Genomic DNA, 23497 nt, shown 5'->3' with positions numbered 1-23497 from the left:
AAAAAAAAAAATTCTCTGGTAGTAATTGCTCCTAAACCTATGCCTGTAATCACAACTGCAGACAAAAGCAGGTCCTTCTGCAGCAAAAATGTCCTCATTTTTTTCACACTAAACTATGATATTTAATTAGTGCAATACTAGTTTTCCTCCTTATAGGGATAATTGCACGTTTATGCATATTTTTCAGGTTGGAGAACTTTTTTGTGAAGGCATTCTCTAGAAGATGGAATGCAAACGTGTTCTGTTAACCATTCATTTATGACTTCAATCATTACTATCACTGCATCTTCCACAACACAAATGCTGAGTTATACCTTATGTATATTTCCAAGCACATTAGATCAATGTTTAAACAGACTAGTATGAATGATCATGTCACAGACTTAAAATAAGCTGAGCTATAGGGTAGATGTCATAACTTCATTTAATATTGATAGCAGCTCAATGTAAATTTTGAAAAAGCAAATACATTTAATAAATTTGGTGTGAATTATTACATATTTTGATGGAACTATTGTACAGAATGTGTACATATATAAATCTATAGATAGAATTATATACATTTGAGTATATACCACATACATATTTTTTCCACTCACATTTTTCTCTTTAGTAAAACAAAGCAGTTTTACTGTACACGGAAGTGCAATGCTACATTAAGTCCTGAGTAATTTATCATTAATAAACTGCTATAAATTCTAGTTTTCCAGCCAAAGATCCAGTAGATTCTGTAACAAAAAATGCAAACAAAATAATACTTAAAAATATGCATTTAGCTTTGCGTTCATTTTGTGCTTAGCAGAGAAAGCTCAAGAATGCACAGTAGTCATTTAGATTTGGGAAGAATGTTCTTGAATATTCTTGGTTAAATAAATATCCTATTTGTAGGGATTTATAGAAGTTTTAAGTGATGTTGTCTACATCCGATTTGTCAAGCATGGAAGACTACAGTCATGATTGGGTCAAAAATCCCTTTTGCAGAATATGAAATTCTGTGTAAACATCAGTGTTTAGGTTTTATAGAAAAGTTCTGAATCAAATGAGGGAAAAAAAGAAAAAAATACAATGAAATAATTTAAAATGCTTTTCTTGGAATACAGCCAGCCACATGGAAGAAATATAAAAAATATGAGTATATTTTGGTGAAAGAGGAAACCAGATGAAAGTCATTTAAGGGTGGTCTGGTAAGCCACCCACTTTGGGAGGTCCCAGGCTGGCTTGGCTCAGGGAACCCACGATGGTCAAACCACATCTATCTTGCCACAGGGGACAAACTTTGCTGCGCAGTGAGAAGGAAGCACTGTGGGAAAAGGCCACGTTCAACCGCAATGGAACGGTAACGGCTGCCTGTCAGGGTCACATCAGCAGGCAGAGCATCCCATCCCCAAACTCAGGCACTAGGTATGAAAACGTGAGGTGGCCCGGGCCCGCTGCTGTACGTCTGCCTTCAGCAGGAGGAGGCAGACCCGGATCCTCGCATGGGGGAGCTGCCCTGCATCGCAGCCCGCTTCGACGAGAAGGCACTGCTATGGTGGATCCTCCATCACCCCTGGCTCTACCCCGTCCCGTGGCTGCTGTAGTCAAAGACTCCTTTCTTGAAGAATGGTGAAAACTCACAAATGGTATGTTTCGAGAGAGTCAGTCCCACTTTGTTGATGTGGAGGGGAGATGTTGCGGACTGGAGCATCACACTGAAAAAGTCCCTGAGGTATTTCTGTGGAAGAGACAAGAGTTAAGAACATGGTCAACTGGGAGGTCAAGGCGGGTGGGATCGCTTGAGCTCAGGAGTTTGAGACCAGTCCGGGCAACATGGAGAAACCCCATGTCTACAAAAAATATAGAAATTAGCCGGACAGGGTGGTGCACTGAGGCAGGAGGATCACTTGAGCCCAGGAGGTAGAGGCTGCAGTGAGCTGTGATGGTGCCACTGCACTCCTGCCTGGGTGATAAAGCAAGACTCTGTCTCAATCAATCAATCAATCAATCGATCGATCAATCAATCAGAATACGGTCAAGATACTGTTGGATGGTGTCAAGAAGAGAAAAAGTTTCCAGAAACAACTTCCCACCCATCTGGGAAGTGCTATCGTTGTCATTAAAACCAGCACGTGAGGGATGTCCTCCACTGTCCCACTTATCATCAGACCAACCAGAGAAGATGGAGTCACAAGACACATACGCACAGGAGAAATATCTTTGGCTCAGCACTGACTCTGGGCAGCACTGCCTCAGGTCTACGGCAGACAATGCCCAGGGAATTGTCAAGGGTGCCAGGCACAGGGGATCTGCCTCTCAGCCACAGTGTCACTAGTTAATCTCTTATTTAAAAAAGTCATTTCCTCCCCCCTCCCAGTTACTCATTAAATAGAAAGATGATTAAAAAAAAAAAAAAAAAAGGCCGGCCATCTGTACAAGGTTAAATGTGCTGCTTACTGGTATTTTAAAATTGCACAGTCAGTATCTGTTTTGAATCCTTCTTATAAAATAAAGGGAAAGAAATACTGAGGACAAGAGGGTCAGTTCCAAGTACTGACATTTACAGTTCTTTTTGCATGTCCTACAAACATCAACAAAAAGGAATCCTTACTACAATTAATTGCTCCAGACCCCTGCTGCACATGTTTGTTGCAACATTATCTGCCGTTTTTGGCACTGAGAAAGCAAAGCATGTGTGAGACTAGGCTCTGGGAACTGAGGATAAAATCAGACATGGGAGCTGGAGGGATGTGTTAAAGGAAAAGAGGGCACACAAGAATAGTTAATATATTTTAGGCCAGGCAAATCTCATCTATAACAGAAAATGGGCTGGAGGGAAGGGGTTAGACCCAAACCTTTATTATTGTCTCAGTGTGCTTAAAAAACCCAAACGACCCTGGCACAGTCTTAGGAATTAAACATAATAATTCTGGACTCTGAGTAACAACAAAAAATTTGTCAAAGCAACATGGTCTAAGCCTGGAGCAGTAGTTCACAACAAGAGGCAGTTCTGCCCCATAGGGTGTTCAGCAGTGTTTGGTGACAGTTTTGAGTGTCACATAGGGGTGCACAGGCAGTGCACCTGGTGGATGCAGGCCAGGGATGCTGCTAACATCTGCCAAAGCACAGGACAAAGAATTATCTGGCCCAAATGTTAACCATGCCACAGTTGAGAAGAGGAAGTAGAATTTAGCTACCTCTATGAATTGCCAACCTGAAATTTCCTTCTGAAAGAAGACATTCTACTCAAGGAGAATTTGTTAACTCTCCTTCAAAATATTAATGAGGACTACTAACAGCAACATTTGTAAAATAACTTAGTTTCTAAAAATCTTTTAATATCCAATGTTTTACACTTAGTGGAAGTAAAACTGATGCATGATAAATTGTACTTTTTTTTTTTGAGATGGAGTCTTGCTCTGTCTCCCAGGCTGGAGTGCAGTGACGCGATCTCAGCTCACTGCAACCTCGGTCTCCTGGGTTCAAGCAATTCTCCTGCCTCAGCCTCCTGAGTAGCTGGGACTACAGGCATGTGCCACCATGCCCAGCTAATTTTTTTGTATTTTTAGTAGAGATGGGGTTTCACCGTGTTGGCCAGGCTGGTCTCAAACACCTGACCTCAAATGATCCACCCCCCCTTGGCCTCCCAAAGTATTGGGATTACAGGCGTGAGCCACTGCGCCCGGCCAGATAAACTGTACATTCTTTAAATGTATAACTTCATGAGTGCTGACCCGTGTGAAACCACCATTAAATCAAGATAAATATTTGCATCCCCTTCAAAAGTTTCCTAAGGCACCTAACTTCATGTTATCCTTACACTTGGCCTGGAATCACATCTTCTTCTGGTATTACCCATTTCCCAGTGAGGAAGCTATTGCCAGGAGAGGTGAGCACGGCTAGTAATCTAGAGAGAAGACTTGAAAGCAAGTATTCTCAACTCAGATGTTTTTTCTTGTTCCATATCCCTAACTTACTGGTCTCATGGTACCCTCTCAAGAAACGATCCTGAAATTGAAATTAGGCGTAGGTAAGAAGTTACCAAAACCAACTGCTGAAAAATGAAGATCTTAATCTTAGTAATTATTTTCATCAGAGGGGCAAAGGGAGACTTGACTTTCACTTTTCTGCGGGAAGGGACCCTGAGAATATCAACTTTAAAGAGACTTGATCTGCATCAAACAGCGTCACCAGTATATATCGTAGACTACATTCAACCAGCCAATGCTTGCGACGCAATGCATGCGCACAACTGATTGTTCTGGGAAGATCAAGGGTGAGATGATTTGGAAAATGCAGAGCTTTTCCAATGGAGATGCAGAGCTTGCTGACGTGTGTGTGGAGCCGCTGCTCTTTCACAGTTTAATGCATGGATAGAGCGAGGCTTGCTGCACAGGCCTCATCTCAGGTAGCTCCTGTGGGCTCCAGCTTCAGGTCTCCCACAGGCTGCATTTACGGGCAGGCTGATGTTTACAGCAAAGCTGCCTTCAAGATGAACTCTGACAGACTGGAAGGCAATTTAAATCTGGGAGCAGATGTTATATCAGCATTTGTCATAATTAGTACACAAAGTAGGGTCCCTTTAAAGGGCCAATAAAGCCTAAAGGGCATAATGAGAAGAGAAGTAAAAGTTAAAAATATAAATGAAAGGAAAACAGGAAGTATTTGAGACACCCTCCTTTCCAGAGCACCACCATAAGAAGGGAACAATACAACTGCCAGGTATGTCTTTTTCTTTAAATAAACTCATTAGTGTAGTTTGATAAAAACTCCAGATAGAGTGATCTGATTTGACTAATTCTAAACATTACAGAAGAGTTTTTTCTTCACAAAACAAATTTCTGCTTAAGGAGAATTAGGCAGCTTTCACCTCCTTTACATAGCCTGCTTCCTTGGTGCAAAGAAGTGATTTGATTAGGAAGTGTTCTTTGCAGTGACCTCAAAGTGCTCTAAAGTCTGTTAAGATGAGGCACGACCTTTGTTGGCCATGTCCAGAGCCACATGCTTAAAATGGGCTGAACAAATTCTGGCGAATGAAAAAAAACCAAGGGACTGGGGCTACGGCTGGGTACACGAGACAGAACTAAAATTCTAGAAAGTTCTTAAGGTCACAGACAGTGTCTCATTCTTCTCTGAAGACCCCTATCATCCCTGGAACACCGCCAAGCTTAGGAAACGTGCTGAGAAGAAACCTTGCTGATTGTAATTAGTTATCTTTTTTTGAATTAAAGTATATGCACAGAAAACCACACACCACAAGTGTACAGTTGAATACAGTTTCACAAAGTTAATATATCTATGCCATCAGCATCTAGATATGAATTATACAACACTTCCAGCCCCCAGGCAGCCCTCCTCATACTCCCTCCTCCAGTAAAAACCTTCCCTCAAGGGCAACCGCTATTCTGATTTCTAGCACCAGAGATTCGAATTGCCAGTTTTTGAACTTCATATGAGCGGCATCATTTGGGATATACTCTTTTGTGTCTGGCTTCCATGGCTTAATGCCATGTCTGTGAGATGCAGCCATGCTGTGCACATAGCTGTGGTTTGTTCAGTACCAGCACTGTGCAGTATTTCACATCTGAACAAAACCACCGATTGGCTTTAACACAGGGATAAGCGTTGGTCACCGCTTTGGTCCTTTAGTCTGAACTCTTCTTCATTAATGAAATCTACTTCCCAATATTACTGGTGTCTGATGAGTCGAGTTTATCACTATCCTTCCAATAAAGAAGTTTCCCGTAGAGATTTACACTCAAGTCTAAGCTTAGCCAATGTACTCAAACTCTGCTATTTTATGTACATATATATATGTAAAAATATACATATAAAATATTTAAAATATACATACTTAACACACATTCATATTAGTAATTCTTACTGCCTGTGCTCACAATGTTTTCCACAGCGTCTGTGGCTGAAGGGGGAAAATTAAAATCCCCCTGTCAAAGCTATCCCTTGTTGTTGACCCCAAAGTCACCGTAGACCTCCCAGGATGTGAAAAATAAGTCCAGGTGTCAAGCTGCATCTCCCCAGGTCAGCACTCTTTATAAAAGAGCATTGCGAAAACTGAAGGATATTAGGAGTTTAAGTGACTTATCCAGGTCAGAAGGGCAAAGTGGGAAAAAGATTTGTGAAATCCAGTATCCAATCTGTTTCTGACTTTCACACGACATTTTCTCCATTATAAAAAGAAATAAAAGCAGGTGTATTTAAATCTCTAGCATGTCAGGGACCACAGAAGGCCGGCAGCTCTTGCTCGCCTGGTGGGCAGTGACACACCTGAGTCTTTGCTTTGTTAAATGTCCTGTGTCAGGGCCACTGAGAACAGCAAAAGCACCTCCTAGGGTTGCACAACATTATGGCCACGACTTGAATAGTTGGAGGAGGAAAATCAGATTAAACCAAATCTTCTTTCAATACGATTGCAAACCAGAAATAAGATGGGATGGTGGAGCCAAAGGGGGCCTAGGAAAGGGTCTGTCTGACAGTGAGTGATCACGGGAAAGAGAAGAGGCCGAGAGAGAAAGGGGGCCACAGACAGAGGGGGCTGTCTAGGGGAGGACAAGAGAAACAGGGCTCGGATGGAGGGGAAGGCAAAAGAGGTGGAAATGAAAAGGAAACCAAACCAGCACAACAACGTTGGAGACGGGTTTATTTGTTTACCAAGCTGGCAAAAAGAATTTAAGAATAATAAGAAATATATCAGATATCTATCTAGGTTATTTACTTTTTGTGACTTGGACCAATACTGACGAAGGTGTTTTCTTATCAATACTTTCAGAAAATCAAATTTAGATGGCTAATCTTTATGGTATATTTCAGTGCTGACACAGAGTACCTTGATTTCATGAATTGCCTTTCTTCTACAGGTTTTGGGCATATTTTGTTGCTCAGGGGCAGTGAGTAGGGGGTACAGGTAACTGGGAGACATGGACCCCCATGGGTCTGTTCCAAAGGAAGTGTGACCCTGGCACATGATGTTTAAAATCCCCCCAAAACAAACAAACACAAAATCCTGTACAGGACTATGAGCTTTTAAAGTGGAGGCCAGAAGACACGAGCAGAAGGAGAGGGGGTGTGGTGATATGAGACACACCCTAGACTCAGGCTCCTGGCTGCCACCCGCAGCGCCCGCCATCCCCTGCTTCTCAGTCAGGTCCCCTCTGCTGAGCCACACGGTCTCTCACTGGGCAAGTCTGTCTACACCGGGCATCTTGGCTGCTTGGGTCAGATGCACTGCCTTTCCTAGGCCTGATGGTGCTTTCGCGGGGACCAGCAGGCACTGGCTCTTCAAAGTTAAAAGTTCCTTACAAACACGGGGAAGGTCCTCTTTCTCTGCAAGACTCACGCTCTTCTACAGGGAGCCAAGGCAGCTCAGAGAATGCTTCGATATCTCCCTTACAGTGCCTTGGTGGGCACTGGCCATTCTCTGACTGCCCTGTATCCATTTCCCTTCCCAAACAGCAGTCCAGTCCCCTTCTGAAGAAACATCTTTCCCCTCTCTGGGAACTGGTTAACTGGTTGACTTAAGGCATAGGACAGATAAGCTTTTCCCATGATATTCTGGGTGGACACCTTATGGCCAAAGAGCTAATCAAGCTACCAGAACTTGGAGTCTCCTGGAACCAAGGGTCCTTTGGGGGACACCTCTTCCAGATTGTGTAGCTGCTGTTATGGAGCATTTTCAAGAGTTTGAGAAATTCAGGAAAGCTGGGCAGTTTCAGGAGAGCCTTTGGTCTCTGTCAGTTCCCAAGGCTAGGAGTGAATGATTCCATCTGTTTACTGTGGTGACAGTCATTTTCTACTGTTTACCATCAAGTTAACTAACAATAATGTCACAGCACTGGCAGGGGGCACACAAGGGTCAGGAATCAGAAGAAACCTTCCTTGTGGAACACAATCAAGCTTCTCCAGGGCTAGTCTATGGTCAGATGGAGGTATCTGCCTATCACACTCTTCTCTTAGGAAGAGGTCAATCCTAGGAGGCTCTGGAGAATCACATTTCAGATAGGTCAGAGTATATCCCAGTGGTCCATCCATAGCTAGGCCTGAAGCTGGAACGCTCCTGCCCCAGACCCTGATCTACACATAGCCCAATCTTTAAATTTCCAATGCCATTTCAAAAGACAACTACTAAACATTATCAATCTTTTGAACCAAAACACAGGCTAATATGGTCTACTGGCTGTGTTAATAAGTTCTGAAAGGCAAAATGAACTCCCCACAGCAATACAGAGTAATTCAGCAAGAATTTAGTCCATTATATTAGAGCTTTAGCATGGCACCTCAATTAGTTTATGCATCAGGAAAAAAAATTGAAAATATAATATGCTGCTACATGCTATCCCATTTAGACATTCTTGAAGGTCATTATATTACTATGATTCATGTGTGACCTACGATACAATTTCAGTCTGAGTTCTGCCTGAAAGGAAACATGCTTTGAAGTTACTGGAAAAATGTGGGCAAAATCTGGCCTTTAGGCAGCTTCTTTTGGGTTTTTCTTTTGAACTCTAAATCTTCTGGGTGAAATGCTGGTTTGCTCATAGGAACTAACCATGGATTTCATAGTCCATCTTGGCAAGAACCTGTGAAGTCAGCAGGGAGTTGCATGGTGTGGCTTCCCCCCTCTCTTACACCCATTCCCTTTTAGGTCTGGGACCTTGAAAGAAAGGACAATTTTAGACCAGGAGATGGAGGGAAGGAGAGGTGGTATCCAAGTTCAGCTAACAGTCTGAACAAGAGAGCAAGGCCAAGGCCAACCTGTGCAGGGATCTGGGTGGGGAACAGCAGGATGTGAAGCAGAACGCAGAGGGCCTTGAATCTGGATTCAGCCTGCAGGCACTTCATACAAAGTTTCTGGTTCATGAGCTCCTGTGAGCCCCTAAGACACCCTTAGGAGAGGGACAAGAATGGATGTCCTTTGTTTACAGATGAAGTAACTGAGATTACAAAAGGCAGTGACTTGGCCAAGGTCAACAGGTCATAAGACGCTGACAAAGTGACCAGCTCTTCAAATGTAGGAGAAAGCCATTATTGCCTAATTTAATTCCCAAGGTTCAAGCCCATAAGCCTGAAATGTAACATTGCCTTTCTTTGGGGCTGTCCATACTATGCTCATGCAGCCTCCCAGAATTTCCCTGAATTTCAGTCAACTGCTGCGTGTGTGCGTGCGTGTGTGTGTGCGTGTGTGTGTGTGTGTGTAGAAGATGCAAGAATGAGAATTTGGGCCTTCAGATGCCTTTGAAAGACCTAAGCCTCCTTATCTGTTGGCTCTCTGCCTTCTATTTTAATTAGCAGGGAGATAAAATTGTGACCATTTTATGTTATTAAAAAGTTTCTGTTTTAATAGGGCTCATGACTATAACTGCAGCCTACTGCTTATTTCACGTGCAATATATCACCTCGGCCATGTCATTCTAATGATTTCTCCGGCCATCTCATTGTTGTGAGGTCCTCTTTATTTTACAAAATTTTAACATAAATCTATAATTTAATTTAAAGTTAATTGGAATTATTAAAATTGAAATGTTCTTTAAAAATGTAATGGAGCTTTATCCACCTTTCCATAGTGACATATTAACAGAGAAAGGAGTTCAATGGCATTCCTCATTCTCAGAAGTCATTAACCATGGTGGCAGCTTAAAGACAAGTATCAGTCTAGTAAGACTTAGAGGTCTCACTTAACTTGCAGCACTTGGAAAATTCATCATTCACTGATGGGCCCTGAAGATGGATCAGGCCTGAATGGAGCTACCCAGGGATGTTTCTAGACCTGAAAGAGTTCAGGTCACCCCTGGCCATGTATCACGAATCGACCCAGTGTGGTCAATATGATTCCATCCAGTCACGTCTTCCCAATTCTAAACTCCCATAAACTCAAGTCTAAATGCCTCTTGTTGGCTTTTTAGGAATCCTAAAGTTTGGCTACACTGGGTCAAATAGGCTGGGTTCCCTTCCCAACATGCTCCCAAATGTGCTCCACACTCCAAGGAAATCAGGACAGCTTGGTTTGCGTAACTCATCCATCCAGCACAGTCACCGCACACCACGTGTTCTCCAAGAAGCAGTAAGCCAGGCCTGGGTATTGAGCTGAATGAAACAGACACGGTGCCTCCCCTCCTCCCCTCACAGGCGCATGCTGGCTGGCACCATCCTCCACTGCTTAGAGTTTCTCTTTGTTCCCATGGGTGTTTTGCTCCCATCATCTAGATCTGGCTCAAGGTGTGCTCTGTATTGACTCCCTTCTCTTCAGACTTCATTCATGCACCCAATAAGTATTTACTGAGAGCTTTCTACACACTAGTGTTGGGCTAGGTGCTGGGCATTCTTTTTTTTTTTTTTTTTTTTTTTGAGACAGAGTCTCACTCTGTCGCCCAGGCTGGAGTGCAGTGGCATGATCTCAGCTCACTGCAACCTCCACCTCCCAGGTTCAAGCAATTCTCCTGCCTAGGCCTCCTGAGTAGCTGGGACTACAGGCATGCGCCACCATGCCTGGCTAATTTTTCTATTTTTTAGTAGAGATGGGGTTTCACCATGCTGGTAAGGCTGGCCTCGAACTCCTGACCTCAGCTGATATGCTTGCCTCAGCCTCCCAAAGTGCTGGGATTACAGGCATGAGCCACCGCACCGGGTGGTGCTGGGCATTCAATAGCTAATATTACTCAGTTCTTGTGCCAAGTAACACAGTCCTGCCTGCCTGGGAGACAAATAGGTAAAGCAGTAATTACAATTAAAATATGACTATGAGAGAACTGCAATGAGGTGACTTGGGACCCCAAGGGAAAGGAAAGGCTGTATGCTTAGTCCTGGGAATTGGTTACTTTTATGCCAAGACCCATAGGGTGATGAGAATCAAGCAGGTGAAGACACTGGAGGAAGATACTGGAGGAAGCCTGTTCTGGGCAGAGCAGGAAGCATGTACCAAGCCTAGCAGCTGGAAGGCAGGGCTTTGGGGCATCACCAATTGTCTAACATGACTAGACTGGGCCAATAGGCACAGAGCATTCAGCAGATAGGACAGACTCCTGGGAACAGGACTGCTCCCGGACCTGGGCTCTGCCAGTCCTCATGCTGGGGGCCCTACACAGTTGGGTGGTGGCACTGTGTGCTGGTGGTGGTATCTCTTCTCTATGGTGAAGTCCTGCCAGGCCTTCAGGAAGTCTCTTCCAGCTGCCATACATAATTGTTGGTCAAGTGATGCTTATGATGCCACAGGACTTTCACGAGTCTCCAAATGCCTGCTAATCCCCAACTTCTACTTAGTCTACCACTTGCCCAAAGGTACTTGAAACCACCATAAAACGTCACTGGAACCTCCAGTGTGAGACTTTCATTGTGTTCATTGCAGCAAGTTTGGTGTGCTGACACTTGCATACCTTTTCCCAGCCTCTGTCAGTCTAACTCAGGGCAGGGCAAGCTTTTTCTATAAAAGGATGGATGGTATACTTTGGGCTTTGTAGGCAAAGAGGCGAAATTAAGGATATTATGTAGGTATTTACGTAATAAGAGAGAAACTTCCGGCTCCATCTCATCCTGTTTTCCTGGGGTGGGCTACCCAGGGTGGAAGGCGCATTTTGCACCGGTGCTGGACAGGTCACTGTCATGGTCAGTTTCACTCTGCCTGGTGGTGCCAATCCTAGTGTGCCTCTCTCTTTGCACAAAGCCTGGCCATCTCGACTGGGGCAGCTGACCAGAGGCAAGACAACTTCCCAGACTGAGACTCCACTGCTTGGTGACTGGCAGTTGCCAACAAGTCCCCAGTGTGTAGGCAGTGACCAGCACAGGCCCTGGGGAGCAGCGAGCTGTGGCTGCCAGCTGAGTTCTGGGAAAACAGGCAGTGAGCCCACCAGGTCTCCATGGATCACAGGTCTAGCATATTCAGGCCATGCTCACAGACAGTATGAAAACAGGTGGCAAGGAGGATGTGACCTGAGGGCCTATATCAGTTTTCTATAGCTGTACGACAAATTACCCCAAACGCTGTGGCTGGAAGCAACACCTATTCATTAGCTCATGGTTCTGTGGGTCAGAAGTGCTGCCACAGTGCAGCTAGCCTCTGCTTATGGTCTCATGGGTTGAAATGAAGGTGTTAAAAAGGCTGGGCTCCTATCTGGAAGCCCTGGGGAAGAACCACTTCCAAACTCCTTCAGGTTGTTGGCCAAATACAGCATTCTGTAATCACAGGACTGGGGTCCTGCCTGAGGTTCCCTTGCTGACTCTCAGCTTAAGGGGCTGCTCTCAGCTCCTAAAGACCACCCACATTCAGTGGCACCCAGCCTCCTCCACATTTGAAGCCAGCCATCAGATTCCCTTCATGCTTCTGCGAAAGTTGTAAGATTCCAGATAGAGTAACTTGTGTCAAACCCTGGCAAGCGGAGCTGGGGAAGGCCATGAAGAGAGGGGCTCGCATGCTTGATTTGCCTGATCACGGGAACGATCACAAGACATGAGTCACACCAGGACAGCCACTGGCACAAGAACAGCTAGCTGATTACACAGGAACACCTGCCTGGCACACTGTTTTGCAAGCCAATCTAAAACTGTAAGGACCTAACTGTACGTCCAGGATGACCGGTCCTACCTGGCAACTACTGACACTTGCCACTCAGAACTTGCCAGCCCCTGCGAGCTGCCACCAGCACCATAAGCTTTCTTTCAAAACAACTTGTAAACCCTTCTCCTTTCCCAGTAAGCCTCAATCTTTTACTTTTTTTCCTGGACATTGCCAGAGGCCACCCTGGTCTGTATGTATGTCCCGGATTGCAATCCTCTTTCTTGCATATTATTCCAAGTGAAACAATTTTTACTTTTACTCTTTCTTTTTCACACTGACACTTCAAATCTCTGCTTCCTCTTCTGTTACCAGGCAGAAAAAACTCTGCTTTTATGGGGCTCGCATGACTAGAGTAAGCACACAGGGATACTCTCCCTTTCGCCATGTCGTGCAGCACAATCACAGTTCCTCAAGAGCTCAAAGAGGGGAGGATTACAACGGCACCAGGGGGTCATTCTTAGAATTCTCCCTACTACAGAACTGTAGTTTGCCAATCCCTGGTCTACACTGTAACCCAGAATATAAAACATATGGCAGAAAAACAGGCCACAGCACAGTAGATGCCACCTGGCAGAGAACACACCAACTCAAGAGAGACCACGCGTGCACACTGGCTGGGAACACCCACGGCCCAGGCCTGAGACTCACAGGGTGAGCACGTGCCCTCCCACCTCCCGCACTCACACTCACAGGCTTGCGGTGTGCCCAGTACGAAGCATCCCAGAGCAGCATCATCTTCTGGAGCTTTCTGAGAGGATGGAAGTGTCTGTTATCTGTGCTGTCCATTATGCTAGCCATGTGCCTACTGAGCACTTAAAATGTGGCTAGTGAGACTGAGAAACTCAATTTTTAAAATTTTACCTTAATTTTACCTTAATCGTGATCTTACTTTACAATTAAATAGCAACATGTGGCTGGTGGCTACTGTGTTGGATAACACAGTTCTACACTAAGATTCTGGAGTAACCATGCCTTCAAATGTGTGAGTTCTGAGCACAGAGTATGCATTAATATTCCTGTTTTTAAAATTTATTTTTAAAATGTGTAATACTTTACTGACTGAAAATGTCATACACACAGATATTTATGAGTTGAAAGAGAACTTTTCATTGTTTGTACATGCATGTGTACAAGTCTTCACTACAGTGAAAAGGATCCCTTCCAATTCACCTGTGTTTTCCCAAATCTCTAGTGCGTCCAAAAAAATTTATTGTTATTAGTTTTTTTGTGTATCTTTCTATGGTATTTTTATGCCTACATAAACAAGTACAAATATAGACACCGAGCCAGGTGCAGTGGCTCACATCTCTAATCCCAGCACTTTGGGAAGCTGAGGCAGGTGGATCACTTGAGACCAGGAGTTTCAGACCAGCCTGGGCAACGTGGCAAAATCCTGTCTCTACAAAAAATACAAAAATATTAACCAGATGTGGTGGTGCACCTGTAGTCCCAGCTACTTGGAAGGCTGAGGTGGGAGGATCACCTGAGTCGAGCAGGTTGAGGCTGCAGTTGAGCCATCATCACGCCACCGCACTCCAGTCTGGGTGAGAGTGAGACCCTGTCTCAAAAAAACAAAACAAAACAAAACAAAACAACCAAAAAGAAAAAAAACTGCCAAACCTCCAAACCCCACAAACACAGATGCCTCCATTTCAAGTTACACAAGCAGGTACATAAGCAACATACTCTTCTGTACCTCACTTTGTTCACTTAACAACTTATATTAAAGACCTCTCCAGAAGTAGTTTCTCATTCTGAAATTGGTTGTACTAGCTCATTATTAATGAACATGTAGGCTGTTCTAATCCTTTGCAGTCCTGCAAGTAGGTGCACTATACATGGTCGATAATTTTTCACTACTTTGGTCAAAGGATGTATCCCCAGAACTTAACACAGTGTCTCGTACCTAGTAGGTACTCAGTAAATATTTGTTGAATGAAATAATGAAGAATGAAGATTATTACAAATAGCACTGTAATAAACAATCTTATATATAAGCAAGTGTATCACTTTACCCATAGGGTAAATTCCTAAAATGGAATTGCTGGGTCGAAGGGTATGTGCCTTTTAAATTTTGATGGATATTGCCAAATTGTTTTCCGTGGGCACTGTACAATTTATACTCTCTCCAGCAATGTTGGAGAGTAGACACCCAACATTTCTGACTACTCCAGAGTCTGAAAAAATCTTTGAAAGGTAACCTAGTCCTTTCTCTTATCCTCATAAAATCACAATGTTGGTGTAGCTGAGGAATCTTAGCTAGATCCTTTGATCCTTCAACAAAGAAGGAACTACAGCTGAGAGAGGCTGGATTAGAATTCTAGTATCCTTAAACATCCAGTCATCTTTCTCCTATACTTATTCATCTCTCTGGGCAAAATCATATCACGATTGAGATTCCTAATGTCCAGAATTCCCAGAATCATTTAAAAATAACCTCAGTCTAAGAGTGGAATCCATTTCTGCCCAACACAAACTTCCAACTAACCAGTACAAGGTCAAGCAGAGATGAACATGGTCATAAACAGGCAGCTGGCTGGGACAGTGGTACATGTGATATTTGCTGTACTGGTGGCCCCAGTGAACCACATCACGCTTCGTGGGATTCACACCCTGTGTGGCTCTCTTTGTTAAACCTAGGTGGGGTTTGTGACTTGTTTTAGCCAATAGAATGCACTGGCACTAATGCCATGGGTGACTTGAGAGCCCCAGCTGAGCCTAGTCCTTAGTGCAGCCATGATCAAAATGCAGGCCCATAAGTGGCGTGACTTGATACCACCTGGAATATACAAACCATCCAGCTGAGCCCTGCCCAAATTTTCCAGAACCAAAGAATCATAAGCAATAAACTGGTGGTTGTTTTTAAGGTGCCAAGTTTTAGGGCAGTTCATTATACAATGATAGATAACCAAAATATATGGGTTTGGGAATAAGGTAAAATATGAGGGAATAAATGAAATTAGTCAAAGCAGAATGAAAAAAGTGTCTTTGGTTTCTATTTATAATTTATGACTAAACATAAATAAAAGTCCAATTCTACTTCATGCCAATCTCTCTTCCAATTCTTTTAGTATTTCTAATGAATAATTCTTAGCAGGTATTTCTTTGCTATGAGCTACTTTTGCTATACTAAGTTTTAAAGTAAATACTTGAAATATGGCATTTATATCTTGACGTTATAGAGAAGTCTGAGAGCTCCAAGTTAAAATTCATCAGGGTGAAAATGTTAGTCTGTGATTACAGAATCAGAACTATTCATTACAGCTATTCAGAGAATCTTCTTTATGAGTTTAATGACATAAGCATATTATATTGAATTATTATGGTACCGCATCAACTGGATTCATAAATTTAATATACTCAGTCTGGTTCACATATTCTAATAAAATTCAGCAAGCTTTAAAACTTTTATAAGAAATGTGCATTTAAAATCCACGTGATATTCAATTTTTACAAGGTGACGTCCTTGTTCAGGGTATTAAGTAGTTTCAATGATGATGATGACCTAGCCTGGCAGCAAGCTTCTGGGGAAACCTCACAAATAGACAAGCCATATTAGAAAAACCAAACCCTGCTTTTCTCCAGAGCATAAGTCAAAACCATGGGGTGGAGGGGGGTAAGAAGAGAAGAATTGAGTTTATCCTGCACCTGTGGACCAGAAGTGAGGACACGTAAGGAAGGAGGCAAACAGCTTCCACACAATCTGACAGGTACCACTCAACCTCACTAGGTTGAAGCAGAAAGTGGGAGGATGCTGGGGAAGAAGCCCAGTTCCCAGTACTCAACTATGGATCTTTGACCTATTGATACGTTTGAATCTACATAAATGTTTGGCAACAAGCTCAATATAGATGCCATTAGGACTCAACTTCTTCAGCACTGGAAGAAGCCTAGGAGAGCCCTGGAGGCACACTATGGCTGTTTGAGCTCTAATGTAGCACCATGAGCAGGGACCCTAGGCACTCAGTCTTATGCAGCTACCATGCTGGGCACAAAGACATCAAAGCACTGTGGTTTGAAGTAAGCCCCTTAACTCCTCTATACCTCAGTTTCCTCCTTGTCTGATTATAGTGTTTTCTTTTTAGGATTTGAAGATTAAAGGAGCTACTGTCTACAAAACGCTTAGGATGGAGTCCAATTTAGAGAACCTTAGTAAGTACAGTATGTACTGGTGATAAGGTTATTGGGATCCCATCATAAGTGGAAGAGCATCTGTATGGTATGTACCTTAGTAAACACAGCATGTACTGGCGATGGGTTTATTGGGATCCCATCATAAGTGGAGGAGTATCTGTTCTTAGTAAGTACATACTGCACAGATGCTCCTCCACTTATGATGGGATCCCAATAAACCCATGGCCAGTTGAAAATACTGTAAGTTGAAAATGCATTTAATACACCTAACCTACCAAACATCATAGCTTAGCCTAGTCCACCTTAAATGTGCTCAGAATACTTACATTAGCCCACCGCTGGGCAAAATCATCTAACAAAAAGTCTAGTTAGTGTTGAACATCTTATGTAATTTATTGAATACTGTGCTAAAAGTGAAAAACAGAATGGCTGTACAGGCAGTCAAAGTATGGTTTCTACCGAATGTGTATCGCTTTTACACCATCGTAAAGTTGAAAAATTCTTAAGTAGAACCATTATCAAGTTGGGGACCATCCAGAGTTGATACTATCTATATAACTTTGTCCTCAGGGAATTGATAGGCAAATATGTTAATTTTCCCCTCTTTTAAATGTTTGGAAACACATGGGCTTAAAATGTGGAAGTGTTTAATGTTTTCTCCTTCAAAGGAAAGTAAAAGCAAGAATTTGAAATGGCTTTTTTCCAAATCACCTCATATCAGATACTGGCAGACCCTTTAAAATCACCTCACATTAGATACTGGCAGACCCTTTATTTAAAGAGTTGTGTTAATGCTGGGTGCGGTGGCGCACGCCTGTAATCCCAGCACTTTGGGAGGCTGAGGCGGGCAGATCACGAGGTCAGGAGATCGAGACCATGGTGAAACCCCATCTCTACTAAAAATACAAAAAATTAGCCGGGCGCAGTGGCCGGCGCCTGTAGTCCCAGCTACTCGGGAGGCTGAGGCAGAAGAATGGCGTGAACCCAGGAGGCGGAGCCTGCAGTGAGCCGAGATTGAGCCACTGCACTCCAGCCTGGGTGACAGAGCCAGCAGAGCCAGACTCCGTCTCAAAAAAAAAAAAAAAAAAAAGAGTTGTGTTACAACAAAGAAGGGTAAGCATGTTTCAAAATGGAAAATCACATTTAAAAATAAACTGAAAATCTAACCCATGTCAGGTAAATTGATTCTAATTGATTCTCCCCCAAATCTTGTTTTAAGATACATTTTAGATGCTCTGATTCTCAAAAGTGCCATTTGGAAAACAAAAAAGATGTATTATTTTCTTTGTTTTTAAGCTCATGGTTCCTTCCTTCACTGTATAAACCTTCAGAGATTCCTGGCATTTGGAGATATAATGACTGCTCCAAATGACCAGTGTGTCTGACACAGGCTTTCAAATGAGAATCTTGCCGCGTGGTACCTCTTGGCTATAACGTACTCGAATTCAAATTTAAAGAATCAGGACCTAAAAGACTCGGCCATCGAGGAGTAGTTGTACATTATTTGATGGCATCACAAAGTCTCCCTTTCAGGGGAACTCCAGAACTGGATGCATCGGGAACACTGAATGACTCTATAGTGTGCCTCTCCAGCTGTGGCTGAACAGAATGAGCTATGCCTCTAATATCTCATCTAAGGTAGTTTGTGTACTGAGGGCAAATCTCCTTCAGTTAAAATTCAGCTGGCCTTGGCGAGCTGTCTGAATAATACTGAGTCTTTGAATTCAGGGTAAGAGGGTAAGCTTTTGAGACACCAGGAGGCATGACCTGCTGCCTGTGTTTTGTTCCCTGGACGAGGGGTGCCTGATGCTCCTGTGAGACTGTTTGCCTTGGAGATTACCCTCCTGCCTTGGGAGCTCTTCCTCAGTGTCCAGAAACTGCTCTGTGTCCCTTGGGGGAGTCAGGGTCAAGCCCTAGGTGTGATGAGGACTGTGGCCCTGAGTGGTGGGCCCGTGACCCCACCCCATGATGAAGATTAGCTGGGGATTTGAATTATTTGCACCAATGATCCCCTTCACTGGGGACAACGACTGAGGCCTGAATATGTCAGGGAAGAGGGAGGTAGGGAGAAAAGCCAGATCAAAACTTCTCAAATGCCAACATCTCTAACTCCAAAAAAGAATGGGGTAGGTGTCTATTTCATACAGGGAAATGCAAATCAAAAAGTTCCTTTTTCAAACAGATATTATCTACCAAATTAAGAAACTAAGTTTTAGAAATTGGGCTAGGAGCTAAAAAAGAAAAAGAAACCAAGTTTAAAAGTATATACATTGAATATATGTACATCCAGCACAGTACTTTGCTTGTAAAATATTCGTTAAACAAATGATGCGATGAATAGCTACAGGAAATGCTGATAGGCCTTGATAAACAATGAGAAGCATGGGTTTTCTTTCTTTAGGACCTTAATTCTAAAAATTTCATAGGTTTACAATATCTTCTTTCTTCTGTGTAAGGGAAGTTTGTTAAATTACTCTAGAGAAGGAAGTCTATCAAATCTTAATTTGTGCTTCAAAGCCACACTCTAGAAACTCTTAAAAGTATCCTGGTCATCTTGTTACTTAAGGTCTGAGAAGTTGCTGTAGACAAAAAATGAAGAATGGTGTTGATTAGGCAGCTGATTAAACATGCACTTCCTTGGACACATGTGTCTGGCTGTGTTAAACACCAAATGAGCCTGAAAACTATGTAAGCATCAGTCTTTCAGTCATCAAAACTTTTAGCATGAGTGACTTTTTTTTAGCTGCAATGCTGCAATAGGACAACAGGAGTTAAAACGAAGTATTGGCAAAACCTGGATAAAAAGATGCCCCTGATCAAAGGGAAATCTCATCAGCTAGGGGATCCTGAAGGAAGCTATGTGGCCATATAGTCTAAAAAATACGGGGCTAATTGAGAATAAGTTGACATCCAGTTTCTGCCACAGGGAAATTGCCTTTCAAAGTAAGAAATGTCAGTATATATTGACTAAGCTATTACTTAAATATGCCCAGATTCCTTCAAATAAGTAAACTGCAAATAAATACAATTTTGTGAACTGGAAGATAAGCACTATAAGGATGAGGAAAGGTGAACATATACCAAGTAGCATAAATACCGCACACCCTGGAGATATTAAGGGCAGAAGCAGACTTCCTGTTGCTCACAGCATTTATCCAGACAGCTCTGAAATACAAGCCCTAGGGTCTACTGGGGTTGTGTTTCCAGCTAGCTAAAGAAAAATCCACTGAGAAAAAGGCAATGGCTTCATTTTCTACCTTTTTCAACTTTGATTACCAAATGATTTCTTGATTCCAACATGAGTTTAATTTTACTTATAAATAATATGAAGCAGGTGATCTCAATTAGAAAGCAGATTAGGCAAAGTCTTACCTTTTTTTTAAAAAAAAGTTTTTGGTTGCCTGGAATGAAAAGTATATATGTAAATGTAAATGCATTGCAGGGGATTGCTGATAACAAAAATAAGTATATCTAGAAATGGATGGTAGCTTTACATGGGCAAATGATAAAGGTAAAAAGTTGTGTGGAATTGGAACAAACTGATGTTCTCATCCATTCCCCCCTAAATACTGTCTCAAAGGATTGCACCATATGCTGTGATTCATTAACATTATGAAACATAACTGACACATATAGAAGAAAAAATAGCTAGCTGAATTCTAAAATAAAGATGCAGTTTACATGGGCAACAAAGGACAGCATGAGGTTCACTCGCAAAGACCACAGTGAGCACTTTTTATCTGAAAAAAAGCACAAGGTATTTGGAAAACAAATCTGAAAAACAGGGAGTTAGGGGAACTGATGCATTTGCAAGAAAGCCTAATGCAAACTGGGCAAGGCTTCATGAAAGAGGAAGGATGATTCCTGAATGTTGACACAAACAATGAGCAGAGAACTTAGTGGGCATGAGACAGACAGTGGTTCTTAAAATATATGGATGTGGAAGAAGAATTTTAAACACGTCTTTTAGGCTGTTGCAACAAAGGGACTGAATGGAGAGCAACTAAACTGACATCAATGGAAATAAATAAAATTAACTATTTCAGGAAGCAAGAAGTTAGGCCTTCAGGTTGATAACAGCACTAAAAGATGCAAAAGTAGCAAATGCAATGTTAAAACAAGCAAAGAAAGAATCAGGTGGACCACACAGTGCAGTGCTTCTCAAATAATATGCAGAAGGGAATCAGTTGTTTGATTGACAGAGATAGACAGAGACAGAAAGACAAAGCAAGATAATGACAGAGATAGAAAATACAGGAGACAGAAAAATGAAAGGACCAGACCACGAGGTTCAACACTGAACAAATGGAATTCCAGAAACAACAGGAAAAACAACAACAAAACCTTAAGAAAGGAAATCATTAAGGCAATTTCCCAGAAATGAAAGATATGGCAGAAACTGATAGAACCCACGGAGCGGTCAGCTGAATCGATGAACTGTTTACCAGAGTAGAGTTCTAAAGTTTCAGAACATTGAGAACAGAGAGAAGGCCCTATAAAGGCTGCTCTATGGGTTTTTGGTAGGGGAGGAGGAAGGGATAGGTCACATACAAAAGGTCAAGAATCCGAATGGCTTTGAACTGCTTAGTAGCAGCACTGGAGTTAGAAGACAATGGAGAAATCCTTTTGAAATTCTGAATGAAAATGGTTTCCAACTAAGATTTTATATCTAGCCAGTGAGTGGGTAAATGAAGGCATTTTCAGACATGTTTCTAGAAACTTACCTCTCATACATCCTTTCTCAGGAAGCTACTAGAGATGTGTTTCATTAAAGTGAGGGAGTAAAGAAAGGGAAGACATGGGTACAGGAAGCAGGCGAAACAATTCAAGGGAGAGCCAAGGATGATGGAGAAGGACAATTGTGGGGTGGAAGGGAGCCACGGTGTGGCTCAGTCTGACTAAAATAGGCAAGAGGGTTCCAGGGGAGGTTTCTGCAAGGAGGCTATATTTATGAAATATCTGGTACTCTGAATGTTTGAGAAGAGAATCATACAATTGAGCAATAATGTGAAGTTGAATTAGAGATGAGTATCGTAAACTAAACAAACAAGCTGAGCTCACCGCAGTCCTGACTCAGTGCATGGGAGGACCAGGCAGGGAGGGTGAGTGTCCCTGAATATTTGAGGAGAGGGGCTGGGGAGGGGTGCGTGTTGGGGAGCCATCATCCATAGTGGGATGTTAAGAGCACCTAACGTTTTTTAAGAAGTCAAGAAGAAGGAATATAGGAATGCAATTTTAGTTTGGAAGCAAATACAAAAATGGAAGAAAATACCAAAATGAAAGAGTTGCTGCTGGGGAAGGGGAAATGGAGGGCATGAACAGGGGACAGGATACTGCTTTCCAGAAAAGCCTAATCAAACTGTATGAGCACTGATTTTAAAAATGTCACAAAAATTGCATATACACACAAAACAGCAATAAGTGTAAACACATACACACACACACGCACAAAAAAACAGTCAGAGAAAAACAGAAAAGATACACGCCCAACCACCCCATGAGAGTAGTTACCTGCCAGCACTCAGCTTGGTTTGAGAGCCTCTGGAAGCAGAGGCTGAGGCGGTATTGACGGGTGATGGTGATGCTGGAAGCAGAAGCATGGGGGTAGGAAAGCGAGTGAGAGAAAAGCAGAAAAGCCAACAAAGGGGTGCCGTTGAGCAGGTCACCACTGTGGTGACTCAGTCCTGCTGGGGATCCTTTGAGAGACACAGAGCACGTGCTTCTGAATCGTCCCCGTGCAGGACGGGAGGCAGGCCCACTTATCCACAGACTTTCAGCCTCTCTTGTTTGAGAATGATCTCCAGGGCCTCGCCTGCTTCCAGCCTTTGGGACTGCCTGGGTCAGGGTCTGTGGGGGCTGCCTTGGCTTCAGAGAAGGGTGAGGGAGAAAAGCTGACAGACCTGGCGGGATGCAGCCACCCACACCAGAAAAGCCCACTGTGGCCATGGCCATGTCACAGGTAGGGCAACAGCACAGCATGTGTCAGCCTGTGGGATGGAACTGGGGCTGTTGGTGAGTAAGGGGGACTCCAGCTTTAGCCACAAAGGGGCGCCCTTCACGCGGTGGTGCCTGCTAGCCACCCTCATGAGCTAGGACAACGCAGGGAGCCATCTTTTGCTCCTGGCCTCAGCTGCTTTGTTTCCACCTGGTTGTTACCACTTTGTCCTTAGCATCCAGTTTTCTGATGACGACTTTTTGATTCACAGCAAGCTTACTCATTATTTTCCAAAGGATAAACAAGCAATTTTAGGAAATTAAAATGCAAGTTTAACTGCAGCCTTGGGAGGTAAGAACCCAGGTAAACATGACTAATACACTGAACCTAAACAAATCCATTATCGAAAAGATTCCAAAGCATCCAGAGAAGATAAAGAGCAGCCCACAAGCTCCCAGCTTGCCCAGGGTCATAGTGCGTATCCCCTGGGCCAGACCGTGGTGTCTCCATGGGGAGCAGGCCATGGTGGCTGCTGGTCTGAGGTCTGTGGAGCTCTGGGCTATGCTGCAATCCTTCCAGGAACTTCTTTTATGTTTTTACAACAGTGAATTAATATTGTATCCTACTGTATAACAATTCTATCTACATAGATCTATATACTATATACAATATTGAATTATATCTATAACTGATACCTCTATACACATCTATAATCTATATAGCTATAATCCATATTAGTATAACTATATGACTATTTAAAATTATACTTATAATTATATATAATTTACTGACCCTTAAATCTACATATTTATATAATTATATCTTATTATACTATGTTTTATCTTATTTCATAATTAATAATATATCATTATATGTCTCTTCTCCCAAGA

General features: G+C 42.8%; 1 protein-coding gene across 3 annotated transcripts in view; it reads right to left on the bottom strand.

Annotated features, from left to right (window-relative positions):
* Positions 1–406: 406 nt before the first annotated feature.
* KIF16B (kinesin family member 16B) overlaps positions 407–23497 on the bottom strand; it is a 315626-nt gene continuing 292535 nt past the window's right edge. For all 3 annotated transcript variants that reach the window (XM_032142462.1, XM_032142463.1, XM_032142461.2), the window contains one exon: positions 407–1714. In XM_032142462.1, coding sequence (XP_031998353.1) covers positions 1556–1714 — 159 coding nt within the window. In that variant the 3' untranslated portion in view covers positions 407–1555. The remainder of the gene's footprint in view (positions 1715–23497) is intronic.

This window comes from Hylobates moloch, unplaced genomic scaffold (assembly GCF_009828535.3).
Source record: "Hylobates moloch isolate HMO894 unplaced genomic scaffold, HMol_V3 SCAFFOLD_21, whole genome shotgun sequence".
Classification (NCBI taxonomy): domain Eukaryota; kingdom Metazoa; phylum Chordata; class Mammalia; order Primates; family Hylobatidae; genus Hylobates; species Hylobates moloch.
Note: the sequence above shows the minus strand (reverse complement) of the source record. Positions and strands in the feature narration are given on the sequence as shown.